Below are 25758 nucleotides of genomic sequence, written 5' to 3'. Positions count from 1 at the left end.
TGCCAAATTGCCAGCAATTTCATTTAAAATCACGCGAGACCGTGCAGGAAACACAAACCCCACAGACAGGGCAAACTGCAAAACCATAGCATTGACACCTCAAAAAGGCACGAAGCATTAGCACCTCTCATTTGAATGCTGTGGTGCAGCTGAAGCCAACGCTTGCCTGCAAGTTATTGTCACCCCCATGCTCGCCGCGAGTGACAGTGGCAACCTCCCCTGCCTGCAGAATGCATATTGAACTTAAAACCTCGCTGTACTATGGCCTTTTATGGTGGGCGCGGGGCGATGCATATTTCTGAAGGTGCGTAATGGGCGAGGGTAGAGCACAAGTGATCCCCAAGACCAACCCTCGAGGGCGGGGTGTAACGGGATGGAGCTGTGGCAAACCCACATTTGGCACAGGAAGCTCTGAATGCCAATGAGCTGTCTCCCAGGGTTCTTGCACTCAACTGCTCATGCCCGAGGCGCTCAGGGAAGGGCTGCTTTGCCCTGGACCGTGAGTGCACCTTCTGACGTCACAAGACCGGTTGAACGAGTTCCCCGTCCCTCCTTGAGAAGCACCGGGCTGGAGGTGACACTGAATTCAAGCTGGCTAACCAGGATCGTACAAAGACACGCCCAGGGAAGATACCTCCAGAATGCGCGCAGACGCCTCCGCTCCCACCAGCCTAGAGGCAAGGTACAGTTTTGTTACATTTGTAAACAGAAGCCCTTTGCTTTGTGTACAGGAAGGGGTCAAGAGAAGAGGTTTTACTCCCTGTTCTTTGAAGTCGGATGTACAATGAGTTTAATGGAGTCAAAGAGAATGTCCATTCCCAAAGGGGTACTTTTCAGGTGAATAAAAAAAATGCACATTAAAAGATGCATTTTTACCTTAATGTTTCTCGTCTGGTCAATCAATAATGAAATTAGAGCCCCTTCCTGTGCCAATGTCCAGCTCTGCTCCCGGAGCTGGGGTCCGCCTGTTTCCGCTCTTTATGGGGTATAAAAGTACCTGGCACTCCACAGTGGCACATATATAAAGGATGTATCGGTTGCATCTCATGTGGAATTTGGGTTTGTGGCATACTGCAAAGTAGCTCCTCGTTCTCCAGCTCCTGCTTTCTGGGAAAGGCCCGATACACAGGAGCTGCTTTTAGTTCCTGCTCAGAGCTTTGTGTCAATAGCGTGGTATATGCCCTATGCCCCGGGCCGTACGAAGGACGGCACGATAAAGGGCCTGGAAGGTTAGGCGCGGGGTGGGGGGGAAACGGCAGGAAAGCCGAGGGGAGGGGCGTCCAAATGGCGCCCACAACTCAGGATGGCCAGGAAGCACAGGAAATGGCACCAAGGAAAGGTGTGAGGGATAACAACTGGGGGCAGGGGGAAACCCGGCCCCCCAAGGTAAGAACATAGGGGCTGGGGGTTATAAGTTGCCCAAGGAAAAGGTATGAGGCACAATGAGGCACAAACCAGGCAAGGAGCTCACCTCTCTCGGGCAAGCTCCTAGGGCCTGGAAAAGGGGGAAGGAAAACGTTTAACTTCGTTTCCTTTTCTTCTTCGTTGTGTACGGCCAAACTTGCGTTAACCGTGCAGGGGAGCACATACCTGGGAGGAGTTGCCGGAGTTGTGCGGAGAGGATCGCCGGGAGCCGGAGGACTGCTGGGGGGCGGCTGCCAGCCAGGCCAGAACACAGGACAGTGAGCCAGAGGACTGCAGAGTGAAGAGCAAGCAGCCGGGCAGGACCGCGGCAAGGCGGGCACCCGCGTCAAGGAGCTGAGGCGAGAAGTTGGAGGGAGAGCTGCCAGTGGAGCCGCCAGCTGCGAGGAAGCACCCACCGTGGAGCATCGAGGGACAGCAGGATCATAGCGGCCACCCAGGAGGAGGAGCGGGCGAGCGTTATCCCACGGCAAGAGGCAGGACAAACACGCAGGTTTGTGCAGAAGGAGGGGCCGTCTCAGAGGCACGGAGCGAAGCAGCGTGGGAGAAATATCAGACGGTCCACAACAAACGTGCAAAAAAGGGGCGGGACATAAGTGTCAAAGAGCAGCAAACGGACGAACATGGCCGGATGGGGGAACATAATTTTCTTAGAGGGACCAGCGCAATCACACCAGGCCCTAACCCTTTAAAGGAACAGGAACATTATACGGCGAGGTCCATTGACTTTAAAGGGGAAGCACACAAAACAAATTGCTTGGTGAGCAACGTGCAGGAAAGGCCCGGTTGGGGGACAAACAGTGAATTGATTAAGGAAAACAGCAGATTGCACAGAGAGGAAGAATTCAAACCAGAAGAATGGCGGGGGAAAGAAAAAGAAGGGCACAGAAATTCGGCGAATGGGCAAGAAAGGCGGAAAAGGAGTATGGGGCCCAATGGGTGTTGTAAGTCATGCAAAAGGAGGAGAGGGCAAAGGTAATGTCGCCTTTGCTGATTGAGGAGTCCAGCAGCAGCGAAGGAGAGAATGCAGTGCCACAAGGACAGAAGAGGGGGAGAGAAGAACCAAGGAGATCAGATTGCAGGACCAGCCGGAGGCACCCAGGAAGAAAAAGAGGAAAGAAAAAAACAAAAAGGTACTGTGACAAATGATGTGGGGGAAAAAAATTGTTAAAATGTTAAAAACCTGCATCACGGGTATGGGTAAGTCGCCCAAAACTAGTGGTAGGAAGGGCAGAGGCTATAGGGGACACAGGGAGGAGCAGGGGTGTTCTTCATCCGAGGCAGGGAGCAGTGATGATGAAGAGAGGGATCACCTAAGGGTTTAGGTTAAATGGAGAGGTGTAGTAAGCAAGGAGAAGCGGAGGGGCTCTGGGCCACAAGATGAAGGAAGAGGGGATGGGGGGGGCAGGGTTGGAACCCATAGAAACCCCGGTCCCCGCACCACAGGGGGCACCAATAGTACCAAACACAGGAGGGGTACCACAAGGTACCAATCCACAGCCAGTAGTACCGTTAGGAGCACCAGCATTACCAGTGGCAGGGAACCCACCACAGGGGGTGGCAACACCAGTGGTAGCAGCGGCAGTTACAGCAGACAAAGAAGAGGGACCAATCATGACTAAATATGGCAGACCAACAATGGGGAAGGATGCACAGGGCAGGTCCATGAAGGAAATGGCTTGGTATATAAATGACAAGGTAAAGGAAAAAAATATGGAGAAAAGAGTTTATTGATATTTTTTCACTGCTAGATTGTCAAAAAAGGGGAATGAATGTGTCAATAGAGTACATATAAGAAGATGAGAAAGGCCTACTGAGGAGGGGAACAGTAGTAAGAAGTTTTGACAACTGGATGGCAGCCTTCGAGATAATGTCCACAATTATATTGCAGAAATTCCCAGATGACGGGGTAGCATTAGTGGCATATCAGCAGAGGGTGTTAAAAGTACACAAGGCATTCGGGGGGGTGCATGGCAGAAACATGACCACGAGTTAAGAAAAGAAATGGACTGCTTTCCAGATATGGGATGGGACGAAGAACATTTTAACCTTTACATATTTAACGTATTAAAAGAAAAATGGGAAACCAGGGAACGGAACTCGGGAGGGCAGCAGAGGAGGCGGTATTGGTAGCATGATTACAGAGCTGATTATAGATACAATAACAGAAGATATGAAAATAGCTGTGACAGATCTAGGGATCAAAGTTTTCGGAACAGGCAATATGGATCACAGAGAGGGTGGCAGAGCAGCTTGCCACCAACCACGCAGGGAGGCAGCAGCGGCAGCACTGGGGCAGCACGGGGCAGAGCCAGGGCAATGTTGAAATTTTGAAAAAGGGGTACCATGCAGCTGGGGCTGGAAGTGCAAGTTCAGCCACAAGTGCGAGAAATGTAAAGGTGACCATAGCAGCTCCAAGTGCACAAGGGCAGCAGCACCCAGCAACAGAAGCAACGAGAAGCGGAACTAGGGGCTGGGACAGGAAGGGGGCCACGCCGGTAAAAATTGAGAGAATGGAAGGGTGGCTCCAAACATTCCCAGACCAAGAAGCTGCAAAAGTGATCAGACAAGGTTTTCAGGAAGGTTTTAACATCCCATTTTCAGGGCAAGGATCACAGAATATACCCAAAAACCTAAAATCTGCTATGGAGAACAAAGAGATAGTGACCAAAAAGATCCAGAAAGAGGTAGAGCTGGGTAGGATCGGGTGCCCTTTTACAGTTCTGCCATTTAAAGAGTTCATATGCTCACCACTGGGGCTCGTCCCAAAGAAGGAGGAAGGGGAATACAGACTGATCCACCATTTATCATGCCCACCCGGGGGTTCTGTCAATGACGGTATTCCACAAAACGAAGCAACAGTAACTTACTCTGACTTCCAAGAAGCAGTGGAAGTGGTCAGAAAAGCAGGAAAAGGGGCATGGATGGCAAAGGCGGACATTAAGTCAGCCTTCCAGCTTTTGCCAGTCAACAGCAAATCACAGAAATGGATATGTATGCAATGGGAGGGTGAATATTTCATCGACAAATGTCTACCGATGGGTTGTGCCATCTCATGTGCTTACTTTGAGACAGTAAGCTCATTTCTGCAATGGGCAGTCACAACAGAAATGGGGGAGGCCAGGATGGTGCATTATCTGGACAATCTTTTGTTCGTAGGGCCCAAAGGATCAAAACTATGCAAGGCAACTTTGGACAAATTTGTAGAGATAACAAGTGAGTGGGGTTTCCCACTGGCAGGGGAAAAAACAATGGGCCCAACACAGATAATCCAATTCCTGGGGATAGAAATTGACTCAAGGCGGGGGTGTATGCCGGATCCCAGAGGATAAAGTAATATACCTACTAAAAACAATAAAAGACATAAAAGGGAGGAACAAGGCCACTGTGAGAGAATTGCAAGCACTAGCAGGAAAGATAAACTTTGCAGGAAGGGTCATACCACAAGGGAAAGTGTTTCAAAGAAGCATTGAGCTGAGGACAAGAGGGGCCATGATGGGGCACCACAGAGTCAGGATAGGAGGAGGAATTAAGAGAGGCATGGAAGTTTGGGCAGAATTCCTGAGGTCTTTCAATGGGTCAGTCATCTGGCACTCACCCATAAACGAAGAAGGGAAAAGAGTGTTGTTCACTGATGCGGCAGGTGATTTTGGTTTTGGCGCAATACTGGGGAAAGGGTGGTGTGCAGAGAAATGGCCAAAGGCATGGCAGGAGGCAGAATGGACGAAGAACATCACGCTGCTGGAACTTTCTCCAATATGGGTAGCATTGTCTGCATGTGGGGAGGAGCTGAATAACAAGGAAATGGCAGTGTGGTCGGATAACATGGCAGTGGTGCACATGCTGAATAAAGGGAGCGCATCATGTCCAATAGTATTGGAATTAATGAGAGCCATCACACTGAAATGCCTAAATATTAATGTATGCATAAGGGCGAGGCACAATCGCTGGAGAATCAAATGTGGTGGCTGACGCCTTATCTCGTTTTCAGTGGGAAAGGTTCAGGGAGCTGAGACCGGACGCCGAAGGGAGAGAATGCCCACGCCACGGAAGGCAAGAGTCCCGTTAAAAGCACTGGAAAGGAAAGAAGGGTTGACTGCAAGGTCAACTCAAAAGAAATGGGAAAACCACAGAAAACGGAACGGGTCATAGACAAACTGACCAGGAACGCCCTAACATACAGAACGGGTAAGCAGTACGAAAAGCATGTAAAAGATGTGTTGGTGGATGTGGGTAAAATTTCAATCGAGAAAATGTGTGAATTTTTAGAAGGGGCGTTTGCCAAAGGAAGAAGAAAAGCTGGGTGGCAGCACACCTAGCCGCAGTGGCATACACCACAAAGGTAGCCGGTATACCAGATCCAACAGACAGCCCTAGAATAAAGTATGCAATGAAGGGTTGGGCAAAGTTAGAGGGGAAGAAACCAGACAGCAGGAGGCCGCTGAATTTTGGGAAACTAGCGATTCTGTTAAAAGTATTGCAAAGTACATGTAGTAGCATAAATGAAACAGCACTGTTCAGGGAAGCGTTTGCGTTGGCATACTATGGGGCCTTCAGGGTAGGGGAACTAGTGGCCCGAAACACGACAGCGGGAGATGGCCTGGCAAAAAGCGATACGAGTATGGGAACCAAGGGCATGTCCATAATGTTAAGGAAATCCAAGACTGACCAGGCAGGAAAGGGGAGAGCAATAGACCTCAACTGCATCAGAGAAAAGGACCACTGTCCCAGATGCATCACCCAGGAATTCCTAGACATACGACCGGAGGTCGGAGGGCAATTGTTGATACATAGGGACGGCAGCACCCAGCAGGTACTAGTTCCAGGCGGTATTGAAACAAGCAGTGGCCAAAGCAGGATGGGATCCAGCCGAATTTGTAACACACTCATTCAGAATAGGAGCAGCCACATCTGCATGAGCAGGGGGCCTGGGAGCAAAAGGTGTGAAAAGGATTGGGGGTGGAGGTCACAGTGTTTTAAAAAGTACATAAGAGAGGAACTGATATGAACCCTCTATCTCCCCTATTTCCAGAGAGACCGGCCCCTACAAGTCGGCATGGATAGTGGGGCACTCCTTCGTGACACGGGCAGGAAGGTGGATTGAGGAAGTGAAGCAAGGACTCCACTTAAAGAAAACAATCACATTATGGTTGGGCCTCCCGGGGATGCACTGGGAGGATATTCACGACAGGTTGTCGGTCTTGATCGGCTTCAGGGACCCCCCACCCCCCACCGAGTACCTGGTTATTCACCTCGGGGGGAACGATTTGGTCAGCACAAATAGGGGAGAATTACAGAGAAACATTTGAGAGTCCCTGCATAGCATAGCACACAGTTGGTGGAAAACTGACATTTTTATGTCGGAGGTAATAGCACGAAGAGTCTGGTATGGGGCGCATCGGAGGCAGGCAATCGAGACAGCAAGAAGGAAGCTAAATAAAGCAGTGGAGAAATACTGTAGGAGCACAGGACTCCACTTCATAAAGCATGGTCTCTCCCAAAACAATCCAGACATGTTTTACCAGGACGGGGTGCACCTGTCGACCAAGGGGATGGGAGTTTTTTTCTGGCAACATTTTTAGGGCGCTGGAAGAACGGGGATGTAGATAGAGACGCTTTTGGGGGGACCTGAGCGGCCGAGGCAACACCCACTCAGGTGTGGCGGCATGTGTCCAGGAACGGATGTCCAAGGGTAACAAAGACTTGGGAGGAGAAGCCTTGGGCAACTCCAAACTGGACACAATGTGCCCAAAAGCAAATTATTGTGATATATGTTTTTTATGATGTATTTCTGTAAAAAAATAAAATGCCTACGGCCATAATTTTTCCACAAACAAAAATTGGTCTGCTAGGTTATTACTTAGGTAGGGGTCAGGTAACAATAGCAAAGGGAGCCCACACTACTCAGCCTATGTTATCTTGTGTGAAGAAGGCCCAGAGCCAGTAGATGTTGGGCCTGGAGCATTATCAACCGCAACTCTTGGCAGGGGAAACTCACACTGCCACATCATGGCAGACTGGGCCTAAGAACTTAAACCCTAACCCACTGCTTTGCAAGACACGGCCGGATAAAGGATAGGAGCCACCTCCTCAAGTGAGAGCAAGAAGCTCATATCAGCTACACCCTACATTGCAATGTAAGGACAGGCTTTCCCTTTAAAGGAAACACTTTCTGCTGCATTGATGAAAGTAGTGTAGACAGTATTACTATTGCCACTGTACTGGGAATATTGATGGGGCTGTGCCCCAAAGTCTGTGGCTACCCTTGCTTCTGTCTGTGAATTTTCAAAAGCAAAGAGCCCAACACCAGCAGTGTTACAATGCTTGGGTTCCACAGCAACCAAGTCCCCACTGGTAAAACAAAGAATCACTCATCTCCCCGCTCATACACTATGAACTTCAGGGAATAACGAGGGCTTAGCCAGCATCTTGCAAACCGGGACTCTTATGCGGCAGCCCCATTGCAAACAGCTTAGCCGGGCCTCATCAGGGAATATTGGAGATACAGCTTAAATCCAAAATGGCCAACAGGCCAGAAACATGGTTGGTCCCACGCTGTTCCGCAAGGACCATAGACAATTGTAATGCCCTCACAATCATGTTTTACAAGTGCAGACCCCCAAAGGAAGACCCACACAGGGGGAGGAAGAAAGGAAGTAAAAAGCCACACAGTCCAGTCTGATGACATGGGTTGTAAGAGCAGGAAGCTTGCATTTGGTAAAGGCTTAAATGCGGCAGAAGACCAGGAGACTCCAGGAGTGGAGAAGACTAGAGGACTGGCGGCAGAGGAGTGCTCGAGGAGGTGCCGAGAGCTAAACGGACGAGGAAAGAGGTGGCCACATCATCGGGAGTGGAGAGTGAAGCCTTGGGAGTAGTAAAGAAGGTGGTAATAGGAGGAGAGTGAGCCGCAAAAGAAGGTGGTGGTAGCTTTGGACGCGGTGAAATCAGAACCAAAGACTTGGCAAGCAAAGTGTCAAATGAAGGAGGTAGGACCCTTCAGGCAAAACGGAGGGGACAACATCCGAGTTCAGGAGTGAGACATAAGCACTGGAACATCAGAACGGAGTGGTGCAGGGCAGGAGGGAAGAAGCACAGCTTATACAAGAGAAAAGACTGGGGCATAGTAGCCAGCCAAAATAGGCAGGTTCTGGTGGCCAGGGAGGCCCAGACGATGGGAGCGGGACAGGTAGTCTACGATCAGCGAGAGGAGGGCAAAAAGTTTAGATTTTGGTCACCCTGCCCTGTTTGAGGGATCCCTCTCTAACTCTCCCTGCCAACTAGATCCAATTACCTGACCACTTATGAAGACCGGTATGTGGGGTGCATTTACAGTCACCTGAAAAACGACATAAACCATGCCACCAAAAACAGCTGTGCTTTGTTCCCTGGCACATGTGTGGCAAGCAGTTGAACACTGCATTGAAAAACTGCTCTACATTTGCTGTTCTGTCAACTGAATACCAAAGTTGTGTATTGTATTCAAGACAGCCCTGCGTTTGCTTTGCTTTCATCTGAACCACCAAGTTATGCGTTCATTCAAAAAATGCTCTACATATGCTGTTCTGTCATCTGAATACCAAAGTTGTGCACTGCATTGAAGAATGGCCCTGCATTTGCTTTTCTTTCATCTGAACCACAAAGTTATACGATGCATTGAAAAACAGCCCTGCGTGCTTTATTCTATCTGAATGCCAAAAAGTTAGACAATACATCCCAAAACAGCCTGGTCTTACTGTTCATTCATATGAGGGGCAAGTATTTCACATTGCAACCCAACACAGCTTTTGTTTTCCCTTTCACGTGAACGGCAACACTCAAACACGGCAAATGAATGAAAAACAGTTTGGCTTTTTCTTCCGTGTCAATTCAAAAGAACCTTGGGAAGAGGGTCTAACCCTCTGTGTCTATGGATCAACTACAAATGCAAACCTATTCAAGAAGAATAAATCAAAAGAATTCCCCGATTTACAGAACCTTATTTCAAACATCGGATGAAACACGGCTTGCACACATGTGAAAGAGGAAAAAGGAAAATCACTTTTAAAAGCCACTGCAAAAGGGTAGCTTTGCTTGCACAGAATGGCCAATGAATATGTTGGGGGTGGGGCGGGGGCTGACAAAGCCATGTATATTATTTTTTCCTCCTACAAGACTTCAATCAATTTGCCAGAGGCTCAGGAATACCAGTAAAACCAGTTTGGCTCAGGCAGGAAAAACTCAATTGAAAGTCTTACCCCTTCTCCCCCAGAAGTCACACTTATAAGTGAACTATTCCGCAATTACATACGAGGTGGCTGAGGGCATGATAATTACTTGTTCTGCCAGACTAAAAGGCAGTACTAGCAGAGGGGACAAAGAAAGCCAGTGGGGCTAATGCTTGACCAAGAAGTGCAAGTTCCTCCCGCACCCACCCTGAAGGAAAAACTGCCAAACCTCAAAAGGGGCAATACAAGTATTTTGTTGCAAGCTGAGACAGGGGGAGACAGTTTGCTGTGGGGAATGAAGCAATGCCCCCATATGTGACAGACTCTCCAAATTGCCATTAAAATTGTGATTCATTTTAGCCATTTTTCTCAGCACTCGGAATTAGTTAAAAATGTTTTAGGCTTTTATTCCATGCAATTTCCAGGCAAATGTTAAGAGACTAAGTACATTTTCCTAGCACTTTGTGGATTGAAATGGCAAGTAAAGACTTATTTTCGGCTGATGTATAAATGGGACAAAGAGGAAAATTGGTGGACAGATATGTGATTATGAACAGGTCTAATTCTTTGCAGAATTGTACCGGCTATGCATTTCATGAAAAGGGTAAAATTGCGCCAAAGGGCTATGCTACCTCGCACAGAGTTTCCGATCAGACTGTCTAATTCCCTGTGGCCCACTGAAACCGCCTATCTACTTCTTATGGCGGGGGCTAATATAAGTTTGAAGTTATGATGCATAACTCAATGTTTCTAAAAAGTTGGCCAGGAAAACAAACAACTGTCATAAATGCCAAATAGACAGATGGTTCTCCCTGCCCTTCAACCAATGATGCCAGGGGGCGGGGAAAGGAATGGTAGGCTGTCCTATCCCAGGGTAGGAGTAATTCTAGGGTAGTTCCCCCCAGATTGCAAAATAAATGATGTCATGTGGGCTATATAAGGGGGGGGACTGTACTAGACAGAGGGAACGACAGACACACAAGAACCCAGGGAGACAGGAGAAAGAGGACGGAGAGGAGGCAACTGATCCCATCCAAGAGAGTGCAGACACCAGAGCCCGTGCCTAGCTGTCCAGAGGGTCTTGAGATCCAGCTGACTTTCCAGAATACCAAACCAAGGCTTACTTTTTAAGTAGCAAATAACCCCAGTCCAAATTGCATAAACCTCTCCTTTTGTAACATAAATCCCATAGGAAATCCCATAGGAAATCCCATTGAAAGTCCCAAATTGCCAGTATAATCCATTCAACTTTCCATAGAAGAATCTGTATTAGCCTGTGTATGTTAGCACAGACAATCTCTCAGTTGTCTGTATAAATCTTTAGCATTATTTTGAAGTAAATCAATGAATTCCCCTATAAGGAAATTCATGGTGTAAGTTGGTTAAAATTCGAAATACATAGTGATTTTCTTTAATAATTAGTCATTGAAGTATAGTCTTAAAAGGATTAGTCTCCTTGTCACTGAAAACCAAATTTCTCCGCATATTGTGTGCATTCCTACGAATTCCTAATTTGCACCTGTCCCATTGAAAAACCCAAACCATAGTCCCACTGAGAGCAATCCCTTTCTGTTAGAATCCTATCTGTTATGTGCCTCTGTCCCTGGTCTTAAAAACGATTTCCAATTTTGACACCTAAACCCCTTTCCTTAGCTGCCTGTCATCACAAATCCTGTGTAAAACGACTTTCCATTTGCAGTTCGTATTTCTCTTTTGCATTTGCTATTTTCCCCATGAATCGATTTTCCTACCTTGTTTTCATGTTGTCCTGGTGTGCTGTTGGATCTCCTCAAGGGTAGCAACACAAATTTCCTTTCTAGCTGTCCCACCGCAGTTGTGAGTTGCTGTGCGAGTAATCATCCAAATCCGATTCTGCCGTTTTGCTCTAAAATAGGGTTTTCATTTTCTTTTCTGACTTCCCATCTTGGGGTGGTGGACAGTATTCCAAATCCCACTTCTCTCTCTTTATCCTTACTCCTTGCCACTGCCTTCCATTCAAAGGGAATTAGGTTAGCCAATGTTTGGGGGTGAGTGTTGCAGGGGGAGTGCCTAACCTTGGTGCTATCATATGCTTTAAAATAGTTTTTCCTGTTTTGTCATTAAAGATACATGTGAATTGTGTTAGGATTTTGAACCAATTGTTCTGTAGGCATCATTGCATCTGTGTTGCACCAGCATTGGTGGCTGTAGTAAAATTGCATTTTGTATATTTTTCCTTTTTCGATTAAATAATAAATTAATAAATATCTTATTGATACACACTGGCCTGGTTTCTAGTCCATTGCGAAACGGGGTGTTTGTAAAAGGTGGTTGCGTGACGGGTTAGGGGTCCACTCAAATAAAGAACCCGTGGTTTATTAATGATAAAAAGTTTATTGTGTGCCACATTCCTTGTCTGGGAAGGAGTCCTGGCTGGAGTGTGACCGGGACAGGTAAAAGCATTAGCCTAGGTGTATGGGACCCCGGAAAGCCCCCTCCTATAACCGACTGAAACCGTGTATATAGGATCTCTGTGAGCTGCAATGCCAAGAAAGGGGACGGGGCAGAGGGACAACATCCAGGAACGCTAAGAACTGGGAATTTAACACCAGAGGCCAAGCCTGGCACCGAGACATGTTGAGAGAGAGAATTATGTGGAGAACACCCTCCTGACTGCTATAACTGTTACCATCATCTTTCTATGGTGTAGAAAGTTGCCAGGTTTTAGTTCACTCACTGGGCACGTCACCCGTAAAAAAAATGCGTCAACAGAAAGCATGTGGTCTCAGCATTCTCTTTGGTCGCCACGTGACAGTTATTAATGCAATCCAGTGTCATGTGTTGGAAGTAAGTTAGTTAAGGGAGACAGCACGTTTGGTTATGCAGCATAGTACTACATTTAACTTGTAACCAATCACCTACATTCCGAATTCTAATAAAACCAGGAGTGCTGCTATAGTGAGGATTATAAAAGTGGCTTGGAATAGGTTGGTGCAACTAGCATTTCAATTAAGCACTTTAGATGCTTCTAATACAAAGGCCCAAAATACCACAACTTCAACAAAACAAGGGCCAGGAATCTAAGACGTCAAAAGAGGTCACATTTTCCAGACTCCCACCACTATACCCATTGTCTGTGCTGTGAATTTTGCCAATTTCAACCTTCTGTTTCCGTGTATTCCCACTGTTACCAAACAGGGGGCAGAAGAAATCCCTCCCGTCTTTTTTTCACCTGCCTTTTTTTTCACCTACCAAGAGAATTCGATGTTTTTGTCATTGTGGCTTGGAATAGGTTGGTGCAACTAGCATTTCAATTACCCACTTTAGATGCTTCCAGTTCAGACGCCCAAAAGACCACAACTTCAACAAAACAAGGGCCAGGAATCTAAGACGTCAAAAAGATGTCACATTTTCCAGACTCCCACCACTATTCCCAGTGTCCGTGCAATGAATTTTGCCAATTTCAACCCTTTGTTTCCGTGTATTCCCACTGTTACCACATAGGGGGCAGAAGAAATCCCTCCAGTCTTTTTTTCACCTACCAAGAAAATTCGATGTTTTTGGCATTGAAGTTGCTAAATCCCAAAACTAAGCATTTTGACTTCCGACAAAATAATGACTCACATTTTTAGTCTTAAAAGACTTCCTCTCCCAAAAAGTTAGCTCAAGCACTGGGTAAAGGCACGTGCTAACTACCTATGCAGTATAATTGCTTAAAACTCTGGAACAATGGAGGGCAGACCGAGTACATGACAATTATGTAATTGTTCCAAGTAATCGACGCAGCAGATTCGGACTGTGTGCACTGTGCTTTCCACACTGGCCAATGCCCCTTCAGGCCGGGCATGGCTGAGGCGCTCATAGGGGCTGGGGTTGTAATGAGGGACTGAAGCAAAATGCACCTTCTGACTTGGAATTGTGGTCGAGCATGAGACAAGGAATGAGTGAGCTGCCAAAGCTGAGGGGGGAGGATTCCCGACTTCCTTGGCAGCCAGCATTATCAAAACATGGACTGTTTCCCAAAACAACTGGGCTGGAGACTCAGCAGAGTTTGAGGCTAAGTATTTTGTAATTAACAATGTTTGTTTGTTTTATTATTTATAATGCGCGACATACCCTCAGGTAACAGGGTGCAGCGGTTACAAGTATATGCAAGGCTTAGTTACAGCAGCGTAAATATTTACAGACAGGTATTACATACAAAGTATGTACAGGTAAGACCTATTTAAAGAAGACAGGTGCAACAGGAGAGTAAATGATACATACAACTTACTTACATCATCAGTATATACAGGAATGGGTCATGATTGGGTAAAAGTGATCAAGCATACATCTGGAGAGAAGTAGGATTGAATCCGGGCAATGAGTCCTAGCTACATACTGTGTTTAATGGGCATTTGCTTTCAGCCACAAGATGGAATTTAGTTCTGAAATTTTGATAGGGTAGGTCAGTTCTCAAAGTAGGAGCTAGGGAGTTCCACAGTTTAGCTGCTTTTACCAGAAAGCTATTACCGCCGATTGTAGAGCAATTAAACTTGGGAATAGAGAGGCAATCTTTATAGGCAGTTCTCAATGGTCTCAAAGATATCTGTCGGTGGAATCTGTCTGAATTATTTTGGAGAGTTTGGATTTTTCTGATACAAATAAAGAGCATTGCAATAGTGCAGGCGGGATAAGATGAGTGCTCTGGCTAGGATAGTGCAGCTAGTGTCAGATAGAAATGGCTTAGCTGTGCGGATAAGCTTACACGTATAGCACGCTAGCGAGTTAACTTGTTTGCTGAATGTGAGGTTTGACTCAAGATAAAAACCTAGTGTTTTACCTCATGTCCAACTTTGATACTGTAGCCATCTTTTGTGAAAGAGGAGTAAGCGAGTCCTAGTTTTTTTAGACTGGATGTGGTGCCCAAGATGATAAATTCAGTTTTATCATCATTCAGGCATAGACCATGCATGGCCATCCATGTCTGGATGATGATGATGAACACCTTATTCACCAAGGCCAAATCCGCTTCATAATCCCCAGAAAGCAGGAGGAGGATCTGGGTATCATCTGCATAGTTAGTGTAGGTGATACCGAGATGATCCAGATCATTGAAGAGGGGCTTGGTAAAAATGTTGTACAATGTGGGCGAGTCACAAGAGCCCTGGGCCACAACACAGGTGATTGGTTTAGGGTCGGCAGCTGCTATGGGAGAAAAAACCCTCATGGTTCTACCGTTTAGGAAGGATGTAATACATGTAATTGCATTATCAGAAAAGTGTGCCGCTGTGTTGAGGTGGTTACAAAGTATGGTGTGATCAACCAAGTCAAATGCGGCCGAAGGGTCTAGGAGGAGGAGTAGGGCAGCTTTGCCGTTGTCTCTAAGCTCGTCAACTTGAGTCTTGAGATCGATAAGAGCTGTCTCTGTTCCGTGCTGAGGCCCGATTGTCTGGTTCCCAGTAGGTGGTGTACTTCCAGGTGTTTATGAATTTGTAGATAGGCGACCTTGTCCAAGATTTTTAGAAGAAAGGGTACTGTTGTAATTGGCCTGTAGTTAGTTGGTGTAGATGGATCAAGAGTAGGTTTTTTAAAAGAGTCGGAGTACCCAAGATTGTTTAAGATTGGTAGGGATAGTTCCAGTGGAAAAGGACACATTAATTAGCTTTGTAATGAAAGGAGAGAGGTCTCGGCTGCATCTTTGATGAGCTGTGCAGGGCAGAGATCGCCCTGGCAATTGGATGGCTTCAGGGACAAGATAATTCTTTCTACTTCAAGAATAGAGACTTTGAAGAAGTTGCCGCGGGTGGATTCGTTAGCAGTGCTACTCTCGAATATTTTGGATTGGGTGGGGTCATTTAGAGAGGCTCTTTTGCTAGAAATCTTATTTTGTAAAGTGGATATTTTATTGGCTAGCGCGTTTTTGATCTCTGAACACCATTTTTTATCTTTGATGCAGGTGTCAGGAGAAGCTATGGGGGTCTCTACTTCTTTGAGAATAGTTCTTTTATGTTAGATTTGGCCTGGGATATACGCGTATCGAAGGATATACGTTTTGCTAGACATTTCTTTTTTGTAGAGGGAAGAAAGTTTAGTGAGTTTAAGTTTGTTGGCAGCTGAGGGTAGCTTTTTCCATGCAGCCTCGCAGCTTCTTCTTTGTTGCCTTAAGTTTTTTTAGGAAAGGCGTACACCATTTATTCAAATGGGTTTTAAGCTTGCTTGGTCTGAGTTTGAGGGGGGCACTCAAATCCAAGGAGGTGGTCATAATTTTATTATATTCTTCGACCAGGATCTCCGGATCTGTGTTGTCAGGGAGCGGGTTGAAGGTAGGAGTAAAGTCAGGATAATCCTATCTACAGTGATACCCTTTTTATTTCTGGTTAGTGTAGGTGGAGCCCTGATGGCAGGTAGTGGTGGGGGCCTGTTGGTAGAGAGCATAAAAGACACAAGGTGGTGGTCAGTCCAAGCTAGGGGTGAGATGGCAAGGATATTGGCGTGGCAGTTATAATATGCCACCCAATCGAGTATTCTACCTTTGTTGTGGGTAGGTGCGTTACTTCTTTGGGTAAAGCCTAGTTCTGAGAAGGTATTGCGTGTGGTAAGGGCGAGCTGGTCTAAAGGTTCATTAAAACTCATGTTAAAGTCTACAAGTACAAGTACTTGAGTAAAGCTTTTGAGGTTATTGGACAAAATAGTGTTAATGTCATCTTTAAAGGTTCCGGGAGGGCCTGGAGGGCGGTAGATCTAGTGGATATTAAGGGTCTGGGCATTAGAGATAGGGACTTTAATAGGTAGTAGTTCGCATGAAAGGACATCAATAGGAATGATTATTCTCATAGAGAGGCTAGATTCATGGATAATGGCGATACCACCTCCTCTGGATTTTGATCTGTCTTGTCTCAATATGAAGTAGTCGTCCGGGACTGATAGCATGAGCATGGGGCCTGCTGCAGGGTGTAGCCAGGTCTCTGTGATAGCGAGGAAATCTAAGTATTCACTAATAATTAAGTCAGCAATTTCTGTGGTTAACAAAGAGTAAACAGAACTACATTTGTGTGAATCTGTGGGTAGAGTGTGGTGCGGATAGAGTGTCTGGCAGCAGTGACAGAGGACACCTATCTACGGCCAAGCCCCCTGAATGGGTGCTGGAAAACCAGGTGGAAATGGACTCTTCACTGGTCCGTGTGGGAGCAGCAGCACCTGCGGGCATCAGTCCATCCTTTAGTTTTTATTTGACAAGAGGCCGCGTGTACTCAAGGTCAGTTTCATCCAGTCCACGCTTTTTAGACAAACGCACTCTCCAGGTAGAAATGTAACTTTTTCCATTTTAAGTTAAGGACTGCAAGTCCCAACATGCCAAGCTTCCATAGCTAAAAAGCCAAGATCGGATGCAAAATTACCCCGATGAGATGGGAATTCTGATTTTATTTTTCTAACTTAGAACTATAGCGCCGACAAGGGCCTCTGATCCCTACTCAACTTAGACACTCAGTTACAATTTAACAAGATGACACCATTAAATCCATCACACTATATATTGGCCGGACGGATAGGCAGAGTAAGTAACATGCTTACATTTCTTCACGTCGGTGGCCCTGCATCTATTTGCCGGTTGCTACGTTTGTGACATGTGCAGCTGGAGAATAGCTCGACGGTGAGAAATTCTGAATCTGCCCCATAATGACTTATGATTCTAGGGTCGCCAGCTGGCCCGAATGCATGTCTTTCTAAGTCAAGCGAGATATATGTGCCATTTTGTTTTTAAATGAGGCGGCCAATGGAAAGAGAGCAGGCGATGGGTGAGATGTGTCCGACGCTGCGGGCACTTAAGTTGAGTGCCTGGCATGCAGCACCTCTCTCAAAGATGCCCGGGCCACCCCAAGAAATGGCATTCACACATAGAGATGGTAGCTTGGCCCTACATACTTGGGGGATGCATCACCCCGCGCAAATCGATTTACTGTTAGATTGTGTACGGAACTCATGAAATAAAACTGAAGACTGCATGAATCTTCAATGCATAGTCGACAAGGCTTTCTAGGGCCGGGGACTGCGCTATCTACAATTCTCTCTTCCTAAATACTCTCCTTCTAGAGCACTCCGCTCATCCTCCTCCAACTCTATGCGGGTGGGCCATTTTTCGAAGCAGAGATATGGGGGTAGATCTTTATCCTCTCTGGAACAGCCTTCCTGCCTCTCTCTGCCTCTCTCTGCCTGGAGCCACAGCTCCTTAAGTTCCGGAAACTCAGGGAGAGCTTCCTCCTTTTCTCGCCCACTCCCCTCCCCTGCTAACCTCTCTTTTTCTCTCCCGCCACACTCCTTCCCTAACTGTGTTCAGTCTTTGCTGACTGGTCGCCCGGTTCACCTCAGAGGTCCCAGCCTCCCCCACCAGTCTTTGCACTTGCCTCCGGGCCTCTGCACTATGTTCAGCACTACTGTACTTTCAGCATACGTTCCATGAGAGGGGTAACCACTCTGCACTTAACTCAGGGCCCTGCTGGAATGGGCGCACTTACCCCCACCCCTCCTCGCTCATCCGTCTGAACACTTGCCTGACCCGAATTAACTAGTACTAGTTTTTACTAGGACTAGTAACTCCCCCGTCACCCCTCACACTTCATGCACTTGCACTAGAAGAAATGCAGTCTGGCCCTGTGCGCTAGTTACTTTTTTATTAAAACATTCGGAAACATCAAGGCCTAAGAATGATTACTGTATTTCCTTGCTCCTTTCCCCACCTTGAAGCACTTCACTTGTATATAAGTTATGTACAAATAAACAATTATAATTTACTATTCACAACTCAATTAAAGAAGCCAAATGGTGAATGACAGGATTGTGCTTACAGCTAGTGCTTTAAATGGGCTGGTTCTACCTGGCCCCCAGTACCTGTACTTTGCTGCATTTTTTAGCATTTGAGTACCTGCACTTCTCAACACCTGAAAGAGGGTACTGGTACTCATCTATGCAGTGAGCTGAAAATGAAAGCTTTTCATTTCACTTTATTGCAACTTAAAAGGACTATACTTTGCTGGGGAAAGCAGCACCCACTCCCTCCTCCTCTCTCCGCCACCCACAGTGCCCATAATGGCTCCTTCAGGGCCCACCCTCAGAACAAAAGGAGAGACAAACGTGCAGCTACTGTGCTCCCAGCACACTAGGCGCAGAACACGTTTTTGCTAAGTGGCCTTCACCCGTTACCATTGGTGTCCTTTGATGGAAGAGGGTTTGATTTGGAAAGCCTGGGAAATTATGTTTTTAAGATGTTATTCTAATAAGTAACTGTTTAAGTAATTGAAGCTGTGATGGAAAGTTTTCGACTGAAAACTCCCACACATATCTGGTTACCTACCGAATTTCTTATTAGGCAATGAAAGCAAGCAATAATAAAACTCCCCTTCTGAAGCTTAGTTTACAGCTTGGAAATCTCCTAGTTTGATACGCAAAAAAGAAAGTCTCATTTGATATAGATATTCACACTTTCTTAACAAAATACTTAAACTGGAAGTTTGTGTGAAAGGATCTCAGATGCACTGCTTTACCCAAGTGTGTGCCCCTTGGCACATGATTTAATCTCACTAGGCATTGCCGGCAAACAACAGGGTGTGACTAAAAGGGACCTGTGTCCAAGGTGCCGTGCCGAAAGCGCTGTCCCGGAATATCCGGCTTCGTAGCTTGGTGAGTACCTACATTTCTTTTTTCCGTTTAAAGCACTGCTTCCAACGGAAGAACACTACAATCCAACAAAATGAACGAGTAATAGAAACAGCCATGCATTTGTTTTTTTTACATTTTTATAAAGACATGAGTGCTCATTTTGGTAAGTGTAAAGCAGTGCATAAAATCGGAATTTGCTGCCCCTGTATCAAGATTGCTTTGATTCTCATGCAAGCAAACATTCTTTGTAGAAATCTGTATAGTTTATCTGCAAAGCCATGTGACATCCACAGGCATTCAAGAAAATGCCACACGCAATGCGAAGACACTGCGGGCAGCATTGGCGTGTAGTAATTTGTTGTAAAGCAGGGATCGAAATTAAGATTGGAAAAGCAGGAGCTAAAAGCGGCTCCTGGGTATCCAGCATTAACCAGTGGCTACCACTGGGGAACAGGGAGTTAGTGCCTAGCGCTCCACACATCAAAATTCCACATAAAATGCAAACTTAGCATTTTGTCCATCATTCATGACCCCTAATGGTTTAAGTATCTTGTAGATGTGTCTGAATGCTTATTTATAGATTGTCCAAATCCATAGTTAAAATTCCTAGGTATGCTTGTTTAGCATCAGTTGGCATGGAGAGCCAAAAGTAGCTCCTTGAAGCTGTTGTGTCAAGCTGACCAGAATGCAGGAGCTAAATAGCCTCCAGCTCCCATCAAGTTAAAAACCCTGTAAAAAGCCAGGTCTGCAAAACTACATGGGGAGCTCCAGCTCACACATGCAAGTATAAGAGTAACCAGTGCTTTGCCCAGTGTACACTTTTTATATAGTTGCACACCACCATGGCTCACTTAGCCACCATCATGTTTAACTCTACCCTAACTAAACTTACTTTTGGGGCTGTGTGTTTTTGACCAGGTCTCCTACACCTCCCTAAACGTATGCAAAATACTTCTCCAGGCTGCCTCGCCTCTCTCCCCCATGCACACAGCATATGAAACCTGCATTTTAAAACTGAACTTTTTGATTTGCTCTGCATATCTCTTTTCTAGATTTTTCATTCGATATTTCGAGCGTTCCATCTCCCGGATTTGCGATTTCGAGCGGGTGCCCCGTTCTATGGCTTCGAAAGGTGCCTTTAACCCGGTTGTGCATTGCAAAGTCTCACGCATTCAGACAGAACAGTATGATGGGACGTACGTGTGAACATTTGACAGCTGTGCTGCCCCCTGGCAATTTATGACGGCCCTCATCGGCAGCCAGACCACAAGGCTTCATGTCACCCGGACATCAGTTGTATAACTCGTTGGTGGCAGCAAGTGCTCAAGGACAACTTGTTCACATGATAAGTTAACCATGATTTTAAGTTCCAAAGTAATGAGCCGTCATGCTCCAATGCCACGGGGTCAACGGGTGAACCCCCGTACATGTTTGCCCCAAAATCTTACATTTGGTAACTTTAGGGATTAACAGGTCTATTTTTCCCTGAAACTGCTCACGAGTTACGTCACGCTTCTGCTGTGTATTTAACATATTGCATTCGCAAATATAGCGAATATTGTAAGCACTGCATCTTCTGGGGACGACATGATGATTTTAGACATACAGTCTGTCGCGACTAGTTCCCATGATTACTTTTATACTGCACTGGAGAGCAAAAGAAAGATGCTATTTCCAAGTTCCCATGAATGCCAGTCTTTGAAATAACCCCGCATTCTAATGGACATTCCATGCGCTTTGTTCCCCAAAGTTCAAATTACATGCGCCCCTTCTGTTCTCCACAATGCGGCCCGCCAGAGCCCATTATGCGCTTTCCAGCTCAGAAGGCCGGCCCTTTGGCGCGGACTGAACGCTGAAAGCGGGGATTGTCCACCTACAAGGGATCGGTGGAAGGGGCGGGGCTTCATAAGCACGTGCACGGCGAAGATGTGAAGGGGCGCGCGCACGCGAAGGAAAAGGCATGTCAATAGCCCAAGTGGGTAGAGTATATGAATACTTCCTTCATATTATAGAGCAACCACTTCCACACGGAAGAGGCGTGCTTAAGTGAATTAAATGGCACTCATCGTGGACCCTGTAATATATGGAATTCAAATCACACGGTCCTCTTTAATGTTAAACACTTCAACTTGTGGTAAAGTAAACAGAAGGAAAGTGGGTGGGCTAGGACTGGAAAAGCAGGTGCGTGGTTTCAAAAAGTCGGTTAATGATTTGCCAGGGTTTATACAGTTACAGATTTATCCTATTTCATCAGAGTCTACTCTACCCACCCTGCTTAGTTATGGTGTGAGACAGGATGAATTGGATTGGAGCACTTATTAGAATAATTCATTTTTTCTAAAGCCCTCGGACCCGGAGGTCAGCCGCCAAGCCCGGGACCAGTTTGCTCTCCCTTGCTTCCAAGACAAACGCGTTACCCCTGAGCGCCACACTATAGTTGTCCTGGCCTGGAGAATGTGTTCTAGTGGCATGGAAAAGTAAGCTCATGGAGTGAGATGCTTCAAGATCCACCTCGATGACCCCGTCACTGGTACCGTGCATGCTGGAACACCATAGCGCATAATGCATCAACACGTTCTCACAACACACTGCTGCTGAGAAGTATCACTAGCCAGAACTAACTGTGTACCACATGTTACATCTATGCAGCAAACGACCATCCTATTACAAGGACATGCTTGTGAATACATTCAGCAGAGTTTGGGGTCTTCAAAGTTTTGCTCCCCAGCTGTGTCGGACTAGAACTCCCATCAGCTCTAGGCAGCACATTCAATGAAGGGGGGGAGGGGGGTCTGGTGGAGCGAGAGCCCAGCGCATGAAATGTGTATGCAAAATGTTTTTTTAGACTGGAGGAAATGGGCAGGAGCGGCTCACATGGTCGAATTTGAGCTTAACACCGTCAGGCACCAATGAAAAAGTGACCCGCAGTTGCAAATAGATATTCATTCCTTTAGTCACAGACTGTTTGAATAGTTCCCAAGGGGGGGGGGGGGGTTATGTGAAAATGTAAGCAAATTATTGTGATATTTAAAGAATATTTGTTCAGCAATAATTGTCAAAACTGCTAGCTGCACACCAACTCATCAAACTGACCCACATTGGCCAAAAAAGTGGCCAATTTTGACTGGCCCACACTAGGAGTTCGAGCCTACTGGCTCATCCATAATGGGCGAGGGGGCATCCACCCAGTGGCCCCCCTCACCCACTATGGAGGAGCCAGCCCAGTGAAACACTGAGCACTCCCTGTGTTGCTATTTCCAGCTGAGGGAGTGCTCCTGGGCTGGCTGAACTGTCAACGGGAAACACTGTTTCCCTTTGCCAGTTCAGTTCCCGAACTGCATATGCTCACTGAGCCATGCAAGGCCGGGGGCGTTTTCCTTCGTCAGCCTTGCATAGCTCATGGAAATGCTGGCTGGGGCACTGCATGTCCGTGTGTGTGCGAGGGGGAACTCCTGCGCCTCCTTGCACATACGGACAGAGCAGCCTGGAGAGCGCCATTTCAGCACCCACGCGCTGGCCCCTGCAGAAGGCATGTTTATGTTAATTTATTTTTTATTTAAATATGTGGAGGCGTGTATGATTGTATTATGAGTGAGTGTATGGTGATGGGTGCTTGTGTGAATGATAAGAGTGATTGCGTGTGTGTTTTGGTCCGTTCAGCTGATTTTTGCGAGTGGGGGAGAGATGGGAGAAAGTAGGGTTGTACAACAAAGGCATTTTGAAAAGGCCTTTGTTGCACAATCCCCCTACCCACCTGCCAAAATCAACTCTCCTTCTGAGGCGCTGTGGAGCCCAGGGGACAGGGATGGTATTTTTTTTACTGGATATCTATCATAGATGGCCAGTCAAAAATACCATGCTTTCCCCATGGGCCCCCCAGCGCCTTGCACACACATATAATCACGTTGATTGTGTTAGGCACTGTGGGGCCCAGGGACAGGGATGGTTTCTTTTTCCAGTAAAAAAATATCATGCCTGCCCCTTGGGGCCCCCAGTGCCAATTGCAAACGGTTGGGCCTTTTACCCATTTTTTTTACAGTATGCTCTAAAATGCAACATTTTAACCCATTTACAAAAAATTCATGGGGGAAAAACCCTCCACACCCCTCTTGATTGGTTCGAGCTCCCTCGCTGCGCTCGGTCGCTATGGCATATATGGTGGAAATATTTATGCCCCTTCACTTGAAAAATTCACCAGCGACCACTGGCGCTGGGAACGGTTGGGGAGTCCACGAACTGTGCTGGGAGCAGGATGGGCAGGAGCCATGGGATAGTGGTGGGGTGGGGAGAGCACAGGGACTGGGCTAGGAGTGGGATGAGGGAGTCCAGAGACACTGATGGGAGCCGGTGGGGGAGCCCAGGGACTATACTGGGGGAAGGGTGCGGTCACGACATGCGATAGTTGATAGCCATTTGGACTTACGGTCCATTTGGCATTTATTTTGGGGGTGCTGCCTGCCCACATTTTACTCTAGGGGGGTTCTAGGCCAAAAAAGCTTGAAGACCTCTGGCCTAGACAGTGGGAAACAGACTTGCTTAAGCTTCAGCTTGCTCTTCACTGCTATGCTTCGACAGTCGTCTGCAAGGGTTCTCTGCTTTTTTTAATTTAAATAAACGTACTGATTCCTTAACCCAGCCAGCTATTAACTTACAAAAGGATGATACAATCCGTTTTTACAAACTCTAAATATACATCAAGTTAGTAATCATTGCTGGCTAAAACCTTAGAATTCAATGGTTCAGACTCTTGTAATATGACAGATTTACCTGTTTTTTGTCTCCTGCGTTGTGCAAAGTCAGATTGTCGAAGGCTGCTGGGAGCTGTGCGCCGGTACAGGCTGTTTCGTTTCCACTGGTCTGTATCGCGGCCTTCCTCGGCCATGTCATCGCCAGCACCCCCCCATTCTGGCGAAGGTCTGCGTGCATCGCAAGGTTCAGCATCGCAAAAGTCAAAGTCGCCATCCAGGGACAGGCCACTCCTATTCCTCGAACTCTGCAAATCCAAGGTGCAAAAACCAAGCTCCTCGGGCTCTTGGCTTCCAAACCCAACAAAACCATCACACTCCAGTTCAGACTTTTTGGGGCCAGTGTGGGCCAACACTTTTCGTTTGCCTTCCCCCTCACCCAGGGGTGAAGATTTATACTCCAAAGACGGGCCTCTGGCTTTCCTAGAACTTTCGTTTTCTTCATCAAAATCCCTGTGGTCATAATCCTGCACATCTCCGTTCATGAGAGGGCTGCCATAGCCACACGCCCTGGAGTCCCTATACTGCCTATCCGAGTAGCCAGGTCTTCCAGAAGGACTGCCGGGGCTCCTATAGTAGCCATCCTCCCGGGAAGCTGCACTACTGGACCTATAATAGTTTTCAACATTTCTAGGGTCTTGCTGGTGGCCATACAATTTCCCATTGTCCATTTTCCGGCTCCTGGGCATCCAATAGTCACCCAAGTCAGGGTCGTAACTCTGGTTCCCTTCATGGCAGTCCACAGCCCCCTTTCTGTGATGGCCCCGGTCCTGGTCGTAGGTATCGCAATCGTACCTACTCCCAACTTTCCTGTGGTCCACTTGGTGTCGATCATAGGCCCTGGCTGTAGTGTAGGGATCCTGGTCTTTCCTGTACTCACGGAGGTCGCGAGTTTCAGTTCTGGGATCCACATTCCGCAGACCGGGCCTACAGTACTTTTCATAATCCCGATCCAGAGTCTTTCCTTCCACATACAGAGGCCTGGGGTTCCTGTACACCTCGGCCTCCACACTGGACACGCTGTAGTAGCCGTAGTCTCGATCACACTTTCCGCGATCGGGGTGCGCTCTCTCGCTCCGGTAATAGTCGTAGTCTCTGCCCAGCCTCCTGTCAGCAGGGCACCGCTCTCCTCCTCCATCTCGCCGGTGGTCACCACGGCCATGGTCCACTGTCCTCTCGTCCCTGCGCTGCTGTGGCTCTAGCCTGGAGTCCGTGCTGTAACCCTCCTTCCAGCCCCGGTACTTTGGGGGTTGCTGCTCGGCCCGTGGCCTGCAGCGGTCCATCCTGCTGCAGTCCTCGTATTCCCAGCTGAGCTGCCGGCTGCCCTTCTTCGGGGCGGCGGTGCCACCACCGTCCATGGTATGGTAGTGTCCATAGTGCAGGGCGCACATGCTGCCAAGGTACCTCCACCTGCCACCTTGGTGGCTCACAACACCACGGCTCGCTGCTCACTCGCGGCCGGGCTCCGACTGGGCCATTGCCACGCGCTGACGGCCACGTTCCTCGGTGGCCCCCGTGTGTGTGTGTGGGGGGGGGGTGGTATTCCTGCAGGCAGGCACTCCTTCCCTCTCGCCGCGCGCTCGAGAGTTTCTTTCCTGCTCGAGCCCTCGGCCTCCACCTGATTCCTCAGTTAATCAGTGACTGTGTCATCGGAGCCCGGCTCTGCCGTGGCTGGCGCCTGATTGGTCCCTTCTTTTCTCTCACAGTTTGGAAGGCGGCCTCTGGCCCGAACAGGCTTATCCGCTTTGTTATGTGCAAAGCCGAAGGAAGGA

The 25758-nt window shown here is 47.3% G+C and overlaps 1 protein-coding gene across 3 annotated transcripts in view; it reads right to left on the bottom strand.

The window, feature by feature from the left end:
- The window catches only part of DNMBP (dynamin binding protein), a 938987-nt gene that overhangs the window by 172549 nt on the left and 740680 nt on the right, over window positions 1-25758 (bottom strand). The window contains exon 1 of one of the 3 annotated variants that reach the window (XM_069611519.1): window positions 24009-25699. The exons of the other annotated variants lie outside the window; for them this stretch is intronic. Coding sequence (XP_069467620.1) covers window positions 24009-25377 — 1369 coding nt within the window. The 5' untranslated portion in view covers window positions 25378-25699. Of the gene's footprint in view, window positions 1-24008; window positions 25700-25758 lie in introns of those variants that run through there. 3 annotated transcript variants of the gene reach the window in all.

Source organism: Ambystoma mexicanum, chromosome 8 (genome assembly GCF_040938575.1).
Source record: "Ambystoma mexicanum isolate Mex_15411 chromosome 8, UKY_AmexF1_1, whole genome shotgun sequence".
NCBI classification, from domain to species: Eukaryota; Metazoa; Chordata; class Amphibia; order Caudata; family Ambystomatidae; genus Ambystoma; species Ambystoma mexicanum.
Note: the sequence above shows the minus strand (reverse complement) of the source record. Positions and strands in the feature narration are given on the sequence as shown.